Below are 16680 nucleotides of genomic sequence, written 5' to 3'. Positions count from 1 at the left end.
GTTACTAAAACATAAATTGCTATTGTATGATTTAAAAGGTGGATTTTATGATGTAATGTCAACTTTTTATATTTCTATCCCGGGACAATTCAATTTTGAACTCACCCACAGCAATTCTCCATAAATCTGCTGTGGATTACCCAGAATCCCGAAATAAATGAACACATATGTGATCATTCAAAAACATAACTGGTTGTGCTTATAGGGAACCAGATCGTGAACACAACTAAGTTACTAAGTCTTTAACCACACTGTATTGTTACACTGGTGAGTAAAAACTCATGCTTCCTACACTAACTTTTTGTCTGAACATTATAATATATATTTTACGTCACACTAGCGTCATTGTCTTAAAGTCGCACATCTCCATCGCAGTCAGAGGTTCAGACTGAGCGTTACCCACTCTAGGCAGCAGATGGCGGTGTGCGATTTTAAGGCAATGCTGTTAGTGTGACGTATAATCTAGTGGACGGAACGCAATGCTGTTAGTGTGACGTATAATCTAGTGGACGGAACGCTTCTTTTAGCAGCAGCAACAGTTAGTCAGACACCTCTGTAGCTTGCTAGCCAAAGTAGCCGAACCCATAAAGCTCTTTAGACGCTTAAGTGTATATTAGCCACTGTATTTTAAACCCTTGTCTGTCGTCTAGTTGGTTAGTTATCCTATTTAATTTCATATTTACGGTGCTGTTGTTATTATTCAGCTAGCGGGCTGGTTAAGTTAGCATTAGCCTAGCTAACATCTCCGACCATGAGTTCACTAAATTACTCTCTTCCTGCTGAAGAAGAGACGGTCTGTTGGACGGAGAAAGAAGCTCTCATCAAAGAGGAGGAGGAAGAGAAGGATGTTACAATACAAAAACAAGCAGAGGGTGAGGTTGTTACCCTGAAAGAAGAAGATAAAGACGTTTCAGTGAAAGAAGAGGAAGACGTTACAGTGAAAGAAGAGGCGTTCAGAGTGAAAGAGGAGGAGGGTGTTACAGTAAAAGATGAGGAGGATTCAGTTTTTGAAGTGAAAGCGGAGGATGGGGAGTTTACGGTCTCATCGGAAGAAGAGGAGGAAGAAACTGAATATCTGGGCCCGATTTCCCAAACGCAATTTAAGGCATCCAGTGGTTCTAAAGATGAACTTAGCCATAAGATGGTTTTGAGAAACTGGGCCGTGATTACCACTGGTAAGTACTGTCTTAAATACAGAGGTACAAACTCTGCAGTTGTTGAACTGATGTTTGGTGTTAAAAGGGAAATCTGTAATAGCCATTGATTCTTGGAGAATATAACACATGCCTCATGAGCTTAGTTCAACTGTTGTTCCCCATAAGAACCCAAAAAGAAGCTTTTTTTACTCCAATGTTTAGAAACAATGTAAATCAACAGCCTCAACATTGTTAAAACTATAATGTTGATATCATGGATGGTCAGTCCTTGCATCCATAGGTCTGTCTATGAATTTGAGAGTAGTTAAATGTCTCCAGGCCCATCATCATCTTATTACCAAAACAGTGGTGGAATGACTGCTTTGTTATTGTTTCAACTTCAGATTGGTTGATTGATGTGTGGCTTTTTTAAAGGGACAACCTAGGATTTAAACAGCAACAAAATGGCTGCCAAGAGACTTGGTTTGGTAAACAGCTGAGGGATGGGGGCTGGAGAAATGTAACCACTCTCAAATTCATTGAGAAAGCTATTGTAGCAACCGTAACCCAACACCTAGCGATCTCGTCAAGAAGTTCAGACATCTTGGCGTAACAGTTATAAGGTGTTGGCTTGACGGTCACTAGACCCAGGTTTGAGTTCAGCTCAGGGCAACCCCCTGAATTCACTACACTATGAATACAAGGACTGGCCATCCATGATGTCATAATGATAGTTTTACCAGGTTTCTAGGCTATATAGTATATTCTAGAATTCATCCATGATGTCATAATGATAGTTTAACCAGGTTTCTAGGCTATATAGTATATTCTAGAATTCATCCATGATGTCATAATGATAGTGTAACCAGGTTTCTAGGCTATATAGTATATTCTAGTATTCATCCATGATGTCATAGTGATAGTTTAACCAGGTTTCTAGGCTATATCGTATATTCTAGAATTGCCAGTGTAGATTTCCTGTGGAGGCTAATTATTAGAGCTGTTAAGTCATTGTATAATATTCAGCCAATTTTTTTTTCATGCCTTTACATTAATGGCAAGACATACCTAGATGCAATTACATTCATGAATTGGTTTGAAACCTTTGTTTTAAACCCTTCTCAAAGTTGGTGCCTTGACAGATTTGTAAAAAATGGTTTGTCATGAAACACTATTTACTTATTTATTTAAATGTAACCTTTATTTAACTAGGCAAGTCAGTTAAGAACAAATTCTTATTTACAATGACTGCCTACACTGGACGGTGCTGGGCCAATTGTGCGCCGCCCTATGGGACTCCCAATCACGGCCGGTTGGAATACAGCCTGGATTTGATCCAGGGTGTCTGTTGTGACGCCTCAAGCACTGAGATGCAGTGTCCGCTGCGCCACCTCGGATCCCCAAAATCATGTTCTAGTGCTGTCCCCAACTAAAATACATCTTGGTCAACCAAGAGGCATCTGTTCTTTCTACCAATCGCCCCATGTGTTTTTATAAAATCTGTATGTACTGAACTTGTATGATGCTTTAAGCATTCTGTTTGATTAAATAATTAAGACACACAAATGACTCGAAGTCATAACTAGAGGGAGCCGGTCATCAACATAACCTGACCAGAGGGAGCCGGTCGTCAACATAACCCGACCAGAGGGAGCCGGTCGTCAACATAACCCGACCAGAGGGAGCCGGTCGTCAACATAACCCGACCAGAGGGAGCCGGTCGTCAACACAACCCGACCAGAGGGAGTCTCCCCTCCGCTGCTGGACTTCGTAAATTCTGCCGTTTTGCTCCTGAAGTTTGCAGTAATAGACTACAGATAGATAGACTAATAGACAAGTAATTGACTACACCATCAGTCTGCAACCTTTTCCAGTTGCAATGCCAATTTATCTGACCATTTCTACCAATCTGCGTGCCAGTTATGATTTTCATATGCACATTTTACTGGAACAGTTTCATTTAATTTATAATTGTATCTCAAAATTATTGTCTGTGATTAATCTACATTCTATCTAAATGAAAATGATACAAATCTAAAAGTAACTTTTATTGCCATTGTGACATCATGATGAATTCTAGATGCCAACTATGTAAAGATAGCCTACATAAAGCCAACAAATTAAAACATTGCATTCTGCAGGTAGAAAATATCCTGATAAAAATAAATATCCTAGAAATCACATTGGCGGCACATGGCCTGTCTACTACAAACTTGAAACATTGTTTCAACTATCAACTGGGTCAGGAAACTCGGATAGCAAGCTTGCAACATTATATAAAATATTCTAGGCCCTCAGTTTCCTGCTCCAGTGAGTTCTGGACAGACACAGCTATAGGCTATTTGTGCAAAGGATAAGAAGTAATCAGGTATTTTATGACATTTCCACTGGATCATAGAATTAAGTTTTTCCCTTTAATGCTGAGTGGTTATCGAAAGGGTGAGAGCTGGAAATATTTTACGAAAATACTTTGAGGAACTATTGTCATTCGCAATTGATTGTGATTTTTACTTGCTGTTTTACTTTGAGGAACTATTGTCATTTTTAATTGATTTTGATTAGATTTTGTTTACTTGCTGTTTGGAGGTGAGGAAAAAGTTACTTTGAGGAACTATTGTCATTCGCAATTGATTTTGATTAGACTTTGTTTACTGGCTGTTTGACGTGAAGGAAAAAGTTACTTTGAGATGCTCCACAACTCATTAGTGGTGCAGCGTTAAGACAATGAGAAATACTATTAGACATCCCCAAATGGGCACATTTATAGGCCTACATTTGTGTGCCGGCCAGGTAGACTAGTCCTACTACTATATGTGTAATCAGGTGTGTGTGTCCTTACTCAACATTGACAGGAGTGTTTCAAACAAAAGACAATGAATAAATTGACAAAACTGGCGCATCTTGTAGGGTCAAGTCTGGGTGGTCTGCCATGGGCTGTTTCATTTAGTATCCGTAGGGGTCGGCATCGGGAATGATTGTATTTCCCCGTAGTATGTTGTACCGAAGTTGAATGACTGAAAGGGAGTGTAACTTTGATTATAATTGCACTTCCCTGAAGGAGGGAAATGAGGTACAACACCTGTTTGTCCCCGCCTTTTCCTGTGTCGGTGAAGAGCGGTATTAAAGAGCAGAATAAATCCAAGCCTCTCATCACCTGTGGAAGGCGGGGCTTCCAGCGAGGCGTGGATTTAATAGTATGTTGTACCTAGTTTCCCTCCTTCTGGGAACAGTAGTTATAGTCATAACGTTACGCTTGTCATATGATGAACTTCAACTTAAACACGGGATATTGCTGTCGGACAATTTTTTTGTATTCTGAAATGCACTCGACCCACTTATCATTTAGTGCCTCCTTATGTTACGCTGGGAAAACCGTTTTCATGGGCACAGAAACACTAAATAATTTCAGAGTTTGCTAAATCCAATGGTTTTTAACTGAGTCATCTTGTAATCCAAGATGGCGTGTAGCAGTAAGACGTGTTTGTTGTTGTAAATGTTATCTTTTTTTGTATATTTTGCAATATATTTCAATCTCTTTTTCCATTTTTTGACCTTACCCAATGTGATACGGATCTGCTATTTTTTTTAGACCTTATAGCTAGAACCTCCATCAGAAGCTAGCCATCAGAAGCTAATTAGCTACTAGCTATTTAGTCATTGTTAGCCACTGCTAGCGGCCTTTCCCTTTTAGTAGCTCAGACACCAGCCGCTTTTAGCCTGGATAACACCTGCCAGTCTGCACTGCGCGATATCAACCCTGAGCATATCGGACTGTTTTTCTCCATTACATCACCGTATTACTGCCGTAAGCTCTGGACCATTACACCAGATAATCGCAGCTGGCTAGCTGCTACCGAGTGGCCCAGCCTCGACGCTAGCCTTGAGCCAGGCCCATCTCCCGGCCTGCTCAGTGGACCCTATGATCACTCGGCTACACAGCTGATGCCTCCCAGACTCTTCACTAAGACGACTGGAAGCCACTACATTTAAAAAAATAAATAATTATTTCACCTTTATTTAACCAGGTAGGCAAATTGAGAACACGTTCACATCACCGGATTCCTGCTGTAAGCAGGAACCTTTGCACCGGATTGGCTATAGTGGCTAACGCCCTTGTCCCGAAGCTAGCACCAGTTAGCCTCGAGCCAGGCACATCTCCCGGCTAGCATAGTAATGACTACCTAACGGCTTCCCTAGTTCATATATTGCTGTTCACTGGACCCTATGATCACTTGGCTACATAGCTGATGCCTGCTGGATTGTTCATTAATCACGGGTCTCCATTTTGTTTATCTGTCGGCCCCAGCCTCGAACTCAGGCCCTGTGTGTAGTTAACTGACCCTCTCTGCCCATTCATTGCCATTTTACCTGTTGTTGTCTTAGCTGATTAACTGTTGTTGTCGTACCCGTTGTTGTCTTAGCTAGCTCTCCCAATCAACACCTGTGATTGCTTTATGCCTCGCTTTATGTCTCTCTAATGTCAATATGCCTTGTATACTGTTGTTTAGGGTAGTTATCATTGTTTTATTTTACTGCAGAGCCCCTAGTCCCACTCAACATGCCTCAGAGAGCTCGTTTGTCCTGACTCCCACACATGCGGTGACCTCACCTAGCATAACTAGAGCCTCCAGAGATGCAACCTCTCCTATCGTCACTCAATGTCTAGGTTTACCTCCACTGTACCCGCACCCTACCATATACCTGTCTGTACATTATGCCTTGAGTCTATCCTACCACGCCCAGAAATCTGCTCCTTATCTTCTCTGTACCCATCGCACTAGACAACTAATTCTGATAGCTTTTAGCCGTACCCTCATCCTACTCCTCTTGATGTCCTTGCCGTGTCTGAGAAGGCCACCAAAAATTCTGAAATGTCCATCCCCAACTACAACATTTTCCGTCAAGATAGAACTGCCAAAGGGGGAGAAGTTGCAATCTACTGCAGAGATGGCCTGTGTAGTTCTGTCATACTTTCCAGGTCTACGCCCAAACAGTTCAAGTTTCTAATTTAAAAAATAAATCTGTCCAGAAATAAGTCTCTCACTGTTTCCGCCTGTTACAGACTCCCAGCTGTGCCCTGGACACCATATGCAAATTGATTGCCCTCATCTATCTTCAGAGTTTGTTCTGTTAGGTGACCTAAACTGGGAAATGCTTAACACCCCGGCCATCCTACAATCCAAGCTAGATGCCCTCAATCTCACACAAATTATTGAGGAACCCACCAGGTACAACCCTAAATCCGTTAACATGGGCACCCTCATAGATATTATCCTGACCAACTTGCCCTTCAAATACACCTCTACTGTTTTCAATCAGGATCTCAGCAATCACTGCCTAATTGCCTGCATCCGTTATGGGTCCGCGGTCAAACGACCACCCCTCATCACTGTCAAATGCTCCCTAAAACACTTCTGCATGCAGGCCTTTCTAATCGACCTGGCCCGGGTATCTTGGAAGGATATTGACCTCTTCCCGTCAGTCGAAGATGCCTGGTCGTTCTTTTACAGTAATTTCCTCACCAACTTAACTTCTCTGGGATATGTGGGACGGTAGCGTCCCACTTGGCCAAAAGCCAGAAAAAATGTAGCGCGCCAAATTCAAATATATTACTATAAAAATCTATCTTTCATGAAATCACACATGAAAGACACCAAATTAAAGCTACACATGTTGTGAATCCAGCCAACTTGTCTGATTTCAAAAAGGATTTACGTCGAAAGCACACCAAACAATTATGTTAGCTCAGTACATAGCCACAGAAAAACACAGCCATTTTCCCAGCAAAAGATAGTAGTCACAAAAAGCAGAAATAGAGATCAAATTAATCACTAACCTTTGATGATCTTCATCAGATGACACTCATAGGACATCGTTACACAATACATTTTGTTTGATAATGTGCATATTTATATCCACAAATCTCGGTTTAGATTGGCGCCATGTTCAGAAATGCCTCCAATATATCCGGAGAAATTGCAGAGAGCCACGTCAAATAACAGAAATACTCATAAGCTTTGATGAAAGACATATTTTACATAGAATTAAAGATACACTTGTTCTTAATGCAACCGCTGTGTCAGATTTCAAAAAAACTTTACGTAAAAAGCACACCATGCAATAATCTGAGTTAGTTAGTTCCACAATAAATCGTTGTTTTGTTCGATAATGTCCATGACTTATGTCTAAGTAGCTACTTTTGCTAGTATATTTAGTGCACATGTCCAAATGCTCGCGCAGATGCAGGTGAACTCGGACAAAAACTTCAAAAAGATATAAAACGGGTAGAATAAACTGGTCAAACTAAGTAGAAAATCAATCTTCAGGATGTTGTTATCATAACTATCCAATAACGTTCCAACCGGAGCATTCCTTCATGTCTGTAGAAGTTATGGAACGCAAGGCGATATCATGAGGAAAGCGCGTGACCAGGAACTGGCAATCTGCCAGACCACTGACTCATTCCCCTCCCATCCGGTTCCACAACACAGCATAAGCTTCGTTCCACGTTTTACAGACTGTTGACATCTAGTGGAAGGCGTAGGAAGTGCAAACAGATCCATATCTTACAGGGAATTGAATCACCAATGAGTTGAACATTGACGAGTCTCAGAATTCTCACTTCCTGTTTGGATTTTTTCTCATGTTTTTGCCTGCCATATGAGTTCTGTTATACTCACAGACATCATTCAAACAGTTTTAGAAACTTCAGAGTGTTTTATATCCAATACTAATAATAATGTGCATATATTAGCATCTGGGACAGAGTAAGAGGCAGTTCAGTTCAACAGCTCCTCACCCCCCTCAGCTACTTCCCCAAGCCTCCCCAGCTTCTCCTTCACCCAAATCCAGATAGCTGATGTTCTGAAAGAGTTGCAAAACCTGGACCTGTACAAATCAGCTGGGCTAGACAATCTGGACCATCTCTTTCTAAAATTATCCACCGCCATTGTGGAACCCCTATTACTAGTCTGTTCAACCTCTCTTTTGTATCGTCAGAGATTCCGAAAGATTGGAACGCTTCTGCGGTCATACCCCTCTTCAAAGGGGGTGACACTCTAGACCCAAACTGTTACAGACCTATATCCATCCTGCTCTGCCTTTCTAAATTCTTCCAAAGCCAATTTAACAACCAAAAGATCACTGACCATTTTGAATCCCACCGTACCTTGTCCGCTGTGCAATCCAGTTTCCGATCTGGTCATAGGTACACCTCAGCCACGCTCAAGGTACTAAACGATATCATAACCACCATTGATAAAAGACAGTACTGTGCAGCCGTCTTCATCGACCTGGCCAAGGCTTTCGACTCTGTCAATCACCGTATTCTTATCGGCAGACTCAACAGCCTTTGTTTCTCAAATGACTGCCTCGCCTGGTTCACCAACTACTTCTGAGACAGAGTTCAGTGCGTCAAATCGGAGGGCCTGTTGTCCGGACCTCTGGCAGTCTCTATGGGGGAACCAAGGGTTCAATTCTCGGACCGACTCTTTTCTCTGTATATACCAACAATGTTGCTCTTGCTGCGGGTGATTCCTTGATCCACTTCTACGCAGACGACACCATTCTGTATACATCTGGCCCTTCTTTGGACACTGTGTTAACAAACCTCCAATTGAGCTTCAATGCCATACAACACTCCTTCTGTGGCCTCCAACTGCTCTTAAACGCTAGTAAAACTAAATGTATGCTCTTCACCGATCGCTGCCCGCACCCGCCCGCCTAGCATCACTACTCTGGACGGTTCTAACTCGCCTCCTTCCAACCTTTTGTTTAGCCAGTAATATTTCTCCGGTCATGTTTTTACTCCTTATAGGTGTTAACAACATCATAAGGTAGTTAATTTGAACCGTTTTATAGCAATTTATATCCGTTTAGTGCGATTTTGAGGCATTTCTTTCTGAGACACTTTGAACCGCTGGGCACGTTTCCAGTTCATGTCAAACGTTAGTGGGCATTTCCACATGGCAAGAGGACAGCTTTCGACCAAAAGACGATTAGAACCATGAAAGGATTCATTGCCCAAGATTCTGATGGAAGAACAGCTCAAAGTAAGAACAATTTATTATGATAAATCGCGTTTCTGTCGAAATGTGAAACGCTTATGCCGCCATTTTGTTAGGAGTAGCTTCGCTTGGCGCAACCTGTATTGAAAAGTAAGGATAATTCAAAAAATGTAATTCAGCGATTGTATTAAGAATTAAATTGTCTATCAATCGCTGTCCACCCTGTATTTTTTAGTCAAGTTTATGAGTATTTATGTATAAGACTAGATCACTGTCTAATATGGCGCACGACATTTTCTGACCAGCTGGGCTACTTTTGTCATTGTCTAACCATGATTTTGGTGGCTAAATATGCACATTTTCGAACAAACTCTTCTATATGTATGTTGTAATATGATGTTACAGGAGTGTCATCTGAAGAATTCTGAGAAGGTTAGTGAAAAAATGTATACATTTTGGCGATGATTACGTTATCGCTCTCTTTGGCTAGAATCAATGCTCTGGTAACGTTTGCACATGTGGTATGCTAATATAACGATTTATTGTGTTTTAGCTGTAAGACACTTAGAAAATCTGAAATGTTGTCTGAATTCACAAGATCTGTGTATTTCCATTGTGTGAGTTGTGTATTTTTAAGAAATGTTTTATGATTAGTAATTAGGTAATACACGTTGCTCTGTATTTTTTCTAGTCGAGTTGTGATGGTGGGTGCAATTGTAAACTATGATTTATACCTGAAATATGCACATTTTTCTAACAAAACCTATCCTATACCATAAATATGTTATCAGACTGTCATCTGATGAGGTTTTTTCTTGGTTAGTGGCTATCAATATCTTTATTTGGCCGAATTGGTGATAGCTACTGGTGTTGAGAGAAAATGGTGGACAAAGAAAAATGGTGTCTTTTGCTAACGTGGTTAGCTAATAGATTTACATATTTTGTCTTCCCTGTAAAACATTTTAAAAATCTGAAATGGTGGCTTTATTCACAACATCTGTATCTTTCATTAGGTGTCTTGGACTTGTGATTTAATGATATTTAGATGCTACTATTTAATTGTGACGCTATGCTAGCGATGCTACTCAGTGTGGGGGGGGGTGGGGGGTGCTCCCGGACCCGGGGTAGAGACCCGTGAAAGGTTAATTTGCTAAATTGTAATTTCTTCGCTACTATGGCCTATTTATTGCCTTACCTCCGTTCTCCATTTGCAAACATTGTATATAGATGTTTCTATTGAGTTATTGACTGTACTTTTGTTTATCCCATGTGTAACTCTGTGTTGTTGTTTTTGTCGCACTGCTTTGCTTTATCTTGGCCAGGTTGCAGTTGTAAATGAAAACTTGTTCTCAACTGGCCACCTGGTTAAATAAAGGTGAATATTTTTTTTTTATGAATTGAGTACTATCTTATTAAACAGGGACGTTGATCTGATTAACACCGGTAAATACAGTGAGTACTATCTCATAAAACAGGGGCACAAACTCTGCAGTTGTTGAACTAATGTGTGATTTTTAAAGGGGCATTCTACACTTGAATATGTTTTTGTACTGTGAATTGTTCATGACTTCCTCCAGTGATTTTAACGTTTCCTGTTGAAAGTGATATATAAATACAGTAAAGTATAAACACACTAAAGGGAAACAAATAAATGTTTTGAGCAAAATAGTTTTTTTTTAGACAACTGCAAACTAGAAGGAGTGAGTGATGTCATAGTAAGGCCTTCAAGGAGTTGGCTTGATGGGAAGTCGTGATGTCATCCAATAGGAGACTGATCTTCATGTGAATATTCATTATTCTTTTTTAAATCCTTCCTGTTCTGTCAAGTTGGTTGTTGATCATTGCTAGAAAGCCATTTTCAAGTCTTTCCATAGATTTTCCAGATGATTTAAGTCCAAACTGTAACTAGGCCACTCAGGAACATTCAATGTCATCTTGGTAAGCTCCTCCAGTGTAGATTTGGCCTTGTGGTTTAGGTTATTGTCCTGTTAGTACAGTTTTTTGTATTCAGATCTCTGAAATACACTCTACCTACGTAACATTTAGTTTCCTTATATTACGCTGGGAAAACAGTTTTCATGGGCACAGAAATTCCAAATCAAATCATTTGAGTTTGCTAAATTCAAGGGTTCTATCCGAGAGCCACCTTAACTTTATTGACAACACCCAAATGGATACTGTCATTAACGCAGTTCTTCAATAATTACACATCATTCTTAATACTGTAGCTGTTTAGTTAGTCACATGTTCAAATATCATCAGCTGATCCAGGAAATCATTTTCTGAATGACAGTCACATGACAAACATCACGACATGCAACAACAACCAAAGTGCTTCTTCATTCATTACTCTGGTAAAGACAGTTATGCCGTGCTCCACGTTGGATCCAAAATCCCTAACAAATTGATGTTTATAATGTTATTGTCTGCTTGATTTACTGTCGGGTCTCGTTAGTCTGTTTGGACACAGAGATACTTAGCTCATAATGTGTAGAGAACTGTTCCTTGATGGATAGGTTATTGTACAACACACAGAGCTATTTTCCTATATTTGTTGTTTGGTGAAGTTTTGGGTCCTACAGTAGGACTATGTTGTTGTTATGGGTCCTACAGTTGGTCTATGTTGTTGTTATGGGTCCTACAGTAGGTCTATGTTGTTGTTAGGTGAAGTTATGGGTCCTACAATAGGTCTATGTTGTTGTTAGGTGAAGTTATGGGTCCTACAGTAGGTCTGTTATAGTTATGGGTCCTACAGTAGGTCTATGTTATTGTTATGGGTCTTACATTAGGTCTATGTTATTGTTAGGTAATGTTATGGGTCCTACAGTAGGTCTATGTTGTTGTTATGGGTCCTAGAGTACGCTATGTATGTCATGCAACAACAACGAAAGTGCTTCTTCGTTCATTACAGGTATATTTGTTGTTAGGTGAAGTTATGGGCCAATTTGGCAAACAGTGTACAAACCCTCATTGTCAGGTTGATGGAAAAGCCAAAGAGCATTTTACTGGTTAAAGTGTTTTTTAAATATAAAGCGGTTGATTTGCGATGATGACACAAACATTATATTAAGCAGGACATTCAAACGAGCCTTACAATTATAATCCAAAGTAGTGTGAAATGCACTCTTAAGCAACGTGGAAATGGAGGTTACTCCCCTGAGTTTTCCCATATTCACATTCAGAATACTTTGTGAAAAACTAAAATCTTTGCTCACCATTTTCGCTCCAGGCAGATATACTACATACAATTTTATTAAACACAGAAAGGGGCCTATATTGGAGACCAAAGTCGTCTGGCACACTGCTTGGAGTTTCAACTACATGAATAACTTATTTCTAGTCTACAATCATGGATGTTACTACTAATGTGAAAACAAGACAATATATGACTGTTCTTGCTCCTTTTAAGACAAATTTCAAATAATCATTACATTCATTACAGACGTCAATTGTTGTACAACATCATGGCTACGCTGTTGGCATCACTTTTTACAGTGGATTTCCCCTGTTGTGGGCCTTTAACCATCTGTCTGACTTTGTTGTTCACACAGGAGAGAGACGGGACTACCGTGGGTCCTCTGGGGAGCCTCAACAACCTCATGATGCTGACAAGGCAGAGAAGAGTTTCTCCATATCAGAACACCTCAAGAAACACCAGCAGAGATCCACAGGGAAGAAACCTCACTGCTGCTCTGACTGTGGGAAGAGATTCACCTCCTTAGCAGGCATTAAAATTCATCAGAAAATCCACACAGTAGAGAAACCTTATAGCAGTCAATGTGGGAAGAGTTTTACTCATTCAACCAGCCTGATATCACACCAGAGAACACACACAGGAGAGAAACCGTATAGCTGTGATCAATGTGGGAAGAGTTTTGTTACATCTGGCCATCTGAAGATACACCAGAGAACACACACAGGAGAGAAACCTTATAGCTGTGATCAATGTGGGAAGAGTTTAACTCAGCTAAACAACCTGATATCACACCAGAGAACACACACAGGAGAGAACCCGTATAGCTGTGATCAATGTGGGAAGAGTTTTACTACATCTGCCCAACTGACTCTACACCAGAGAATACACACAGGAGAGAAGCCTTATAGCTGTGATCAATGTGGGAAGAGTTTTGCTGCATCTAGCACTCTGACTCTACACCAGAGAATACACACAGGAGAGAAATCTTATAGCTGTGTTCAATGTGGGAAGAGTTTTACTCATTCAACCAGCCTGATATCACACCAGAGAACACACACAGGAGAGAAACCGTATAGCTGTGATCAATGTGGGAAGAGTTTTGTTACATCTGGCCATCTGAAGATACACCAGAGAACACACACAGGGGAGAATCCGTATAGCTGTGATCAATGTGGGAAGAGTTTTACTACATCTGCCCAACTGACTCTACACCAGAGAACACACACAGGAGAGAAACCTTATAGCTGTGATCAATGTGGGAAGAGTTTTACTCAGCTAAGCAACCTGATATCACACCAGAGAACACACACAGGAGAGAACCCGTATAGCTGTGATCAATGTGGGAAGAGTTTTACTACATCTGCCCAACTGACTCTACACCAGAGAACACACACAGGAGAGAAACCTTATAGCTGTGATCAATGTGGGAAGAGTTTTAATACATCTGGCTCTCTGACTGTACACCAGAGAACACATACAGGAGAGAAACCTCATAGCTGTGATCAATGTGGGAAGAGGTACACTGATAAAAGATCTCTGATAAAACATCAGAAAATACATGGAGTTGTTTCATGATATCAATGAATTAATGTCACAATGTGGAATGTTTTAACATTGTAGTAGGAGTATTTTAATGATGTCACAATGTAGAAGCCTAAATGTTTGTCCCCTGTTCTATTGATTTCAACATAATATGGATATTAGCCTCAGGGGGGAAATCCAGGCTCTGAATTGAAAGAGTACTATTTATGTGATTTAACAAAAAGTGACTAACACAAAAAGAGCTGTGTTACACTTACCATGTTGATGACCCACTTGAATCAAAATGCAGCACTTCAAAATGTAGCGATCTATTTTCTACAAATTGTCCTCTAATCAGGGATGTACACATACTCCCAGATTCTGTGTGGTTTTTGAGCTGTTAGTTTTAACAGGACGTGCAACCTCATCTCCCTTCTGTCACACAATTAATCTTGGCATGATATCGATGAGTGATGACAAATAAGTTTTGTGTTCCTTTGTTTAGCGACCCCTACATTTAAATACATCACTCCAAAATGTAGCTGACTGTTTTCTGCAGGTTGTCCTCTAACCAGTGAGGTAAAATATATCTCCCATTTCCATGTGTTTTTTTTAGTTGTGTTAGTTTCAACAGCAGGTACAACCTGATTTCCCCCCTAATCGATATCAGTGATTTATTGCTACTTGTCAAAACAACAGTGTTTCTGGTGCTTGTGCAGTTTATAAGGAGCTTGTTTTAAAAAATATTATTGTGGCAGATGTTTGTGTATATACCACATGTTAGGTTTTCAATTTATCCCAAACTGTTTCTGCATATTGGTTATTGATTTGGACACGTTAAAACTGTGTTTTGACATTGGGGCTATCCCACCTAGAAACTATGCAACCAAATATTTCATATTTACATTTCATGTAGCATTTGGTAATGGTAATTATTTATGCAACCAACTGACAATTATATTGACATTGAATTCTGCTTTTCTAAAAGCACATTCTCAGATGTGCCAAACCAAATGTACTAGAGCATGACATTGGGGTCTGAGCCCCGATCCAACAACATGCCTATCTAGTGAACCCTGAAAAGAGAGAGAAGCTCCACAGTGAGGTGGAAAGTTACTACGAATATTGCTGGAGTTTCCTCTTGAAATCAGACATGTCTGTGGTGAGAACAACCTGGTTGCTGATTGTCTCAAGGGGGGCAGTCAAAATGTTTTGCGTTTAGCCAGTGCATTGCCATGGATCACAATTTATTTTGACTGTTTTTCCGTATTGGAGATTAGTTTTGTTTGGGCTCGTTTCAAGGGGACGAGAGTTCTAGAAGTTAGTGAGTTTTAGGTTTCTCTGTGGGAAAAATAAATATTGTTTTTAGTTGTTGTTAGACAGACACCATGTTTATATTGGTGATGGTGAAGCATTGTAGTTGATTCTAATGTGACAAGGAAGTTGTTTTCTGTTGGTGGTGAGCATTCTCTTAAGCTTTTGGTTTTTCCATTTATGTTTTTAGGTTGGACTTTAGCACGTATAGCTCGTCAGCACGTAGGACCCACTGATTGGTGTCACCTCGTTAGTCAGTATGTGTTACACCTGTGCTGGCTTGTCCATCTCGTTAGTGGGAAGGTGTTTCACCTGAGCTGGTCCAGGTTCTATTTAAGAGTGTCTGGCCCAGTGCTCCAGTTGTCTTGATAGATGTGGAGAGTCAACACCTTTAGTTGCTCCACTTTTTTGGTTTGCTTCCTGTCTTTAAGTTTGGTGTGGGTTTTTCTTTTGTTTCCCACTTCTTGGTTAGATTTAGTGGGACTCATGGTGGGTGTCTTTTATGTCCCAGTTGTTGTTACTAGTCAAACTAGTCTTTCAGAGCCCCTCCTAAAAAAACAAGCTGATATTTTGGGTTGGATGTTGCATCCAATTAATATTTTAATCAATGGCATTTCCTTAGAATGTTCATTAGTCTTTCAGTTGTTAATCTTCTGTTTTTTTTATCCTGTTATTTTTGTGTACTAAGTATTTCTGTTTATTTTCATTGTTTTCTACTGTAAAGCCATTGTGTAGCATCCATGTCTGAAATGTGCTGTATAAATAAAGCTTGATTTGATTTCAACAAATGAACCCAATGACTGACCAATCAACAGACTCTTCGTCCATCTTAGTATGAAAAACAGTATCAATCCCACTTTTCCAGCCTGCTGAAGGCGTGGTGGAGTGGTAAACACGACCCCCGGCTCTACCGGGGGCTTGAGGTGGTCTCCCACAGCTCTGCTGGTGGAGTGGTAAACACCACCCCCGGCTCTACCAGGGGCTTGAGGTGGTCTCCCACAGCTCTGCTTATGTCATGTTCTGTGGCCTTGCTGTTCCATTTCTTGACTGCCCCTGCAACACAGAAAGAAACAAATTTTGTCATATTATATAAAACATTCAAAGTAATGGATATGGAGCATCTATGGCCTCAGTTACACCTGGCACCTAAATGTGACTTCTGTTATCTGATCACTCCAAGCTGCATTAGGTTCAGATCTACCAGGATGGGCCTTTGACAGTCTGGATGCAGTCAGGTCACTGAATATGCATAAGCAATATACAGAGATGGGGTGAATGAGTGGGGAAAAGTACATTTTACACAAATGACCTTCATAATATCAAAGAACAAATGTGTGTGCCTGAGAAATTTCATCAATATCAGTGGACAATTTGCACTAATGTAAATAAACATGGATGATGGAACATATTCCTTTTGCTGACGTGATGAACCACTAAGGGGACATAAATATTTACCATCTAAACCATGTGTGACCTCTCACCTCTCTGGCTGTAGAAGTGTTCTTTC

The 16680-nt window shown here is 40.4% G+C and overlaps 1 protein-coding gene across 1 annotated transcript; it reads left to right on the top strand.

The window, feature by feature from the left end:
- Positions 1 to 453: 453 nt before the first annotated feature.
- On the top strand, positions 454 to 15961 carry LOC129847317 (zinc finger protein ZFP2-like). Its single transcript, XM_055915074.1, has 2 exons — positions 454 to 1175; positions 12694 to 15961. Exons 1-2 carry the CDS (start codon positions 752 to 754, stop codon positions 13911 to 13913), a joined length of 1644 nt encoding a protein of 547 aa, XP_055771049.1. The 5' UTR covers positions 454 to 751; the 3' UTR covers positions 13914 to 15961.
- Positions 15962 to 16680: the final 719 nt, after the last annotated feature.

The sequence above is a fragment of the Salvelinus fontinalis genome, unplaced genomic scaffold, assembly GCF_029448725.1.
Source record: "Salvelinus fontinalis isolate EN_2023a unplaced genomic scaffold, ASM2944872v1 scaffold_0771, whole genome shotgun sequence".
In the NCBI taxonomy this organism is placed as follows: Eukaryota; Metazoa; Chordata; class Actinopteri; order Salmoniformes; family Salmonidae; genus Salvelinus; species Salvelinus fontinalis.
This window is presented reverse-complemented; position numbering and strand designations above follow the sequence as displayed.

Excerpts from the sequence above, each read along its gene's own strand:
- LOC129847317 (XM_055915074.1), top strand. The coding sequence starts at position 752 with ATGAGTTCACTAAATTACTCTCTTCCTGCTGAAGAAGAGACGGTCTGT. Across the intron at positions 1,176-12,693 it reads CTGGGCCGTGATTACCACTG|GAGAGAGACGGGACTACCGT; the intron begins GTAAGTACTGTC and ends TTGTTCACACAG.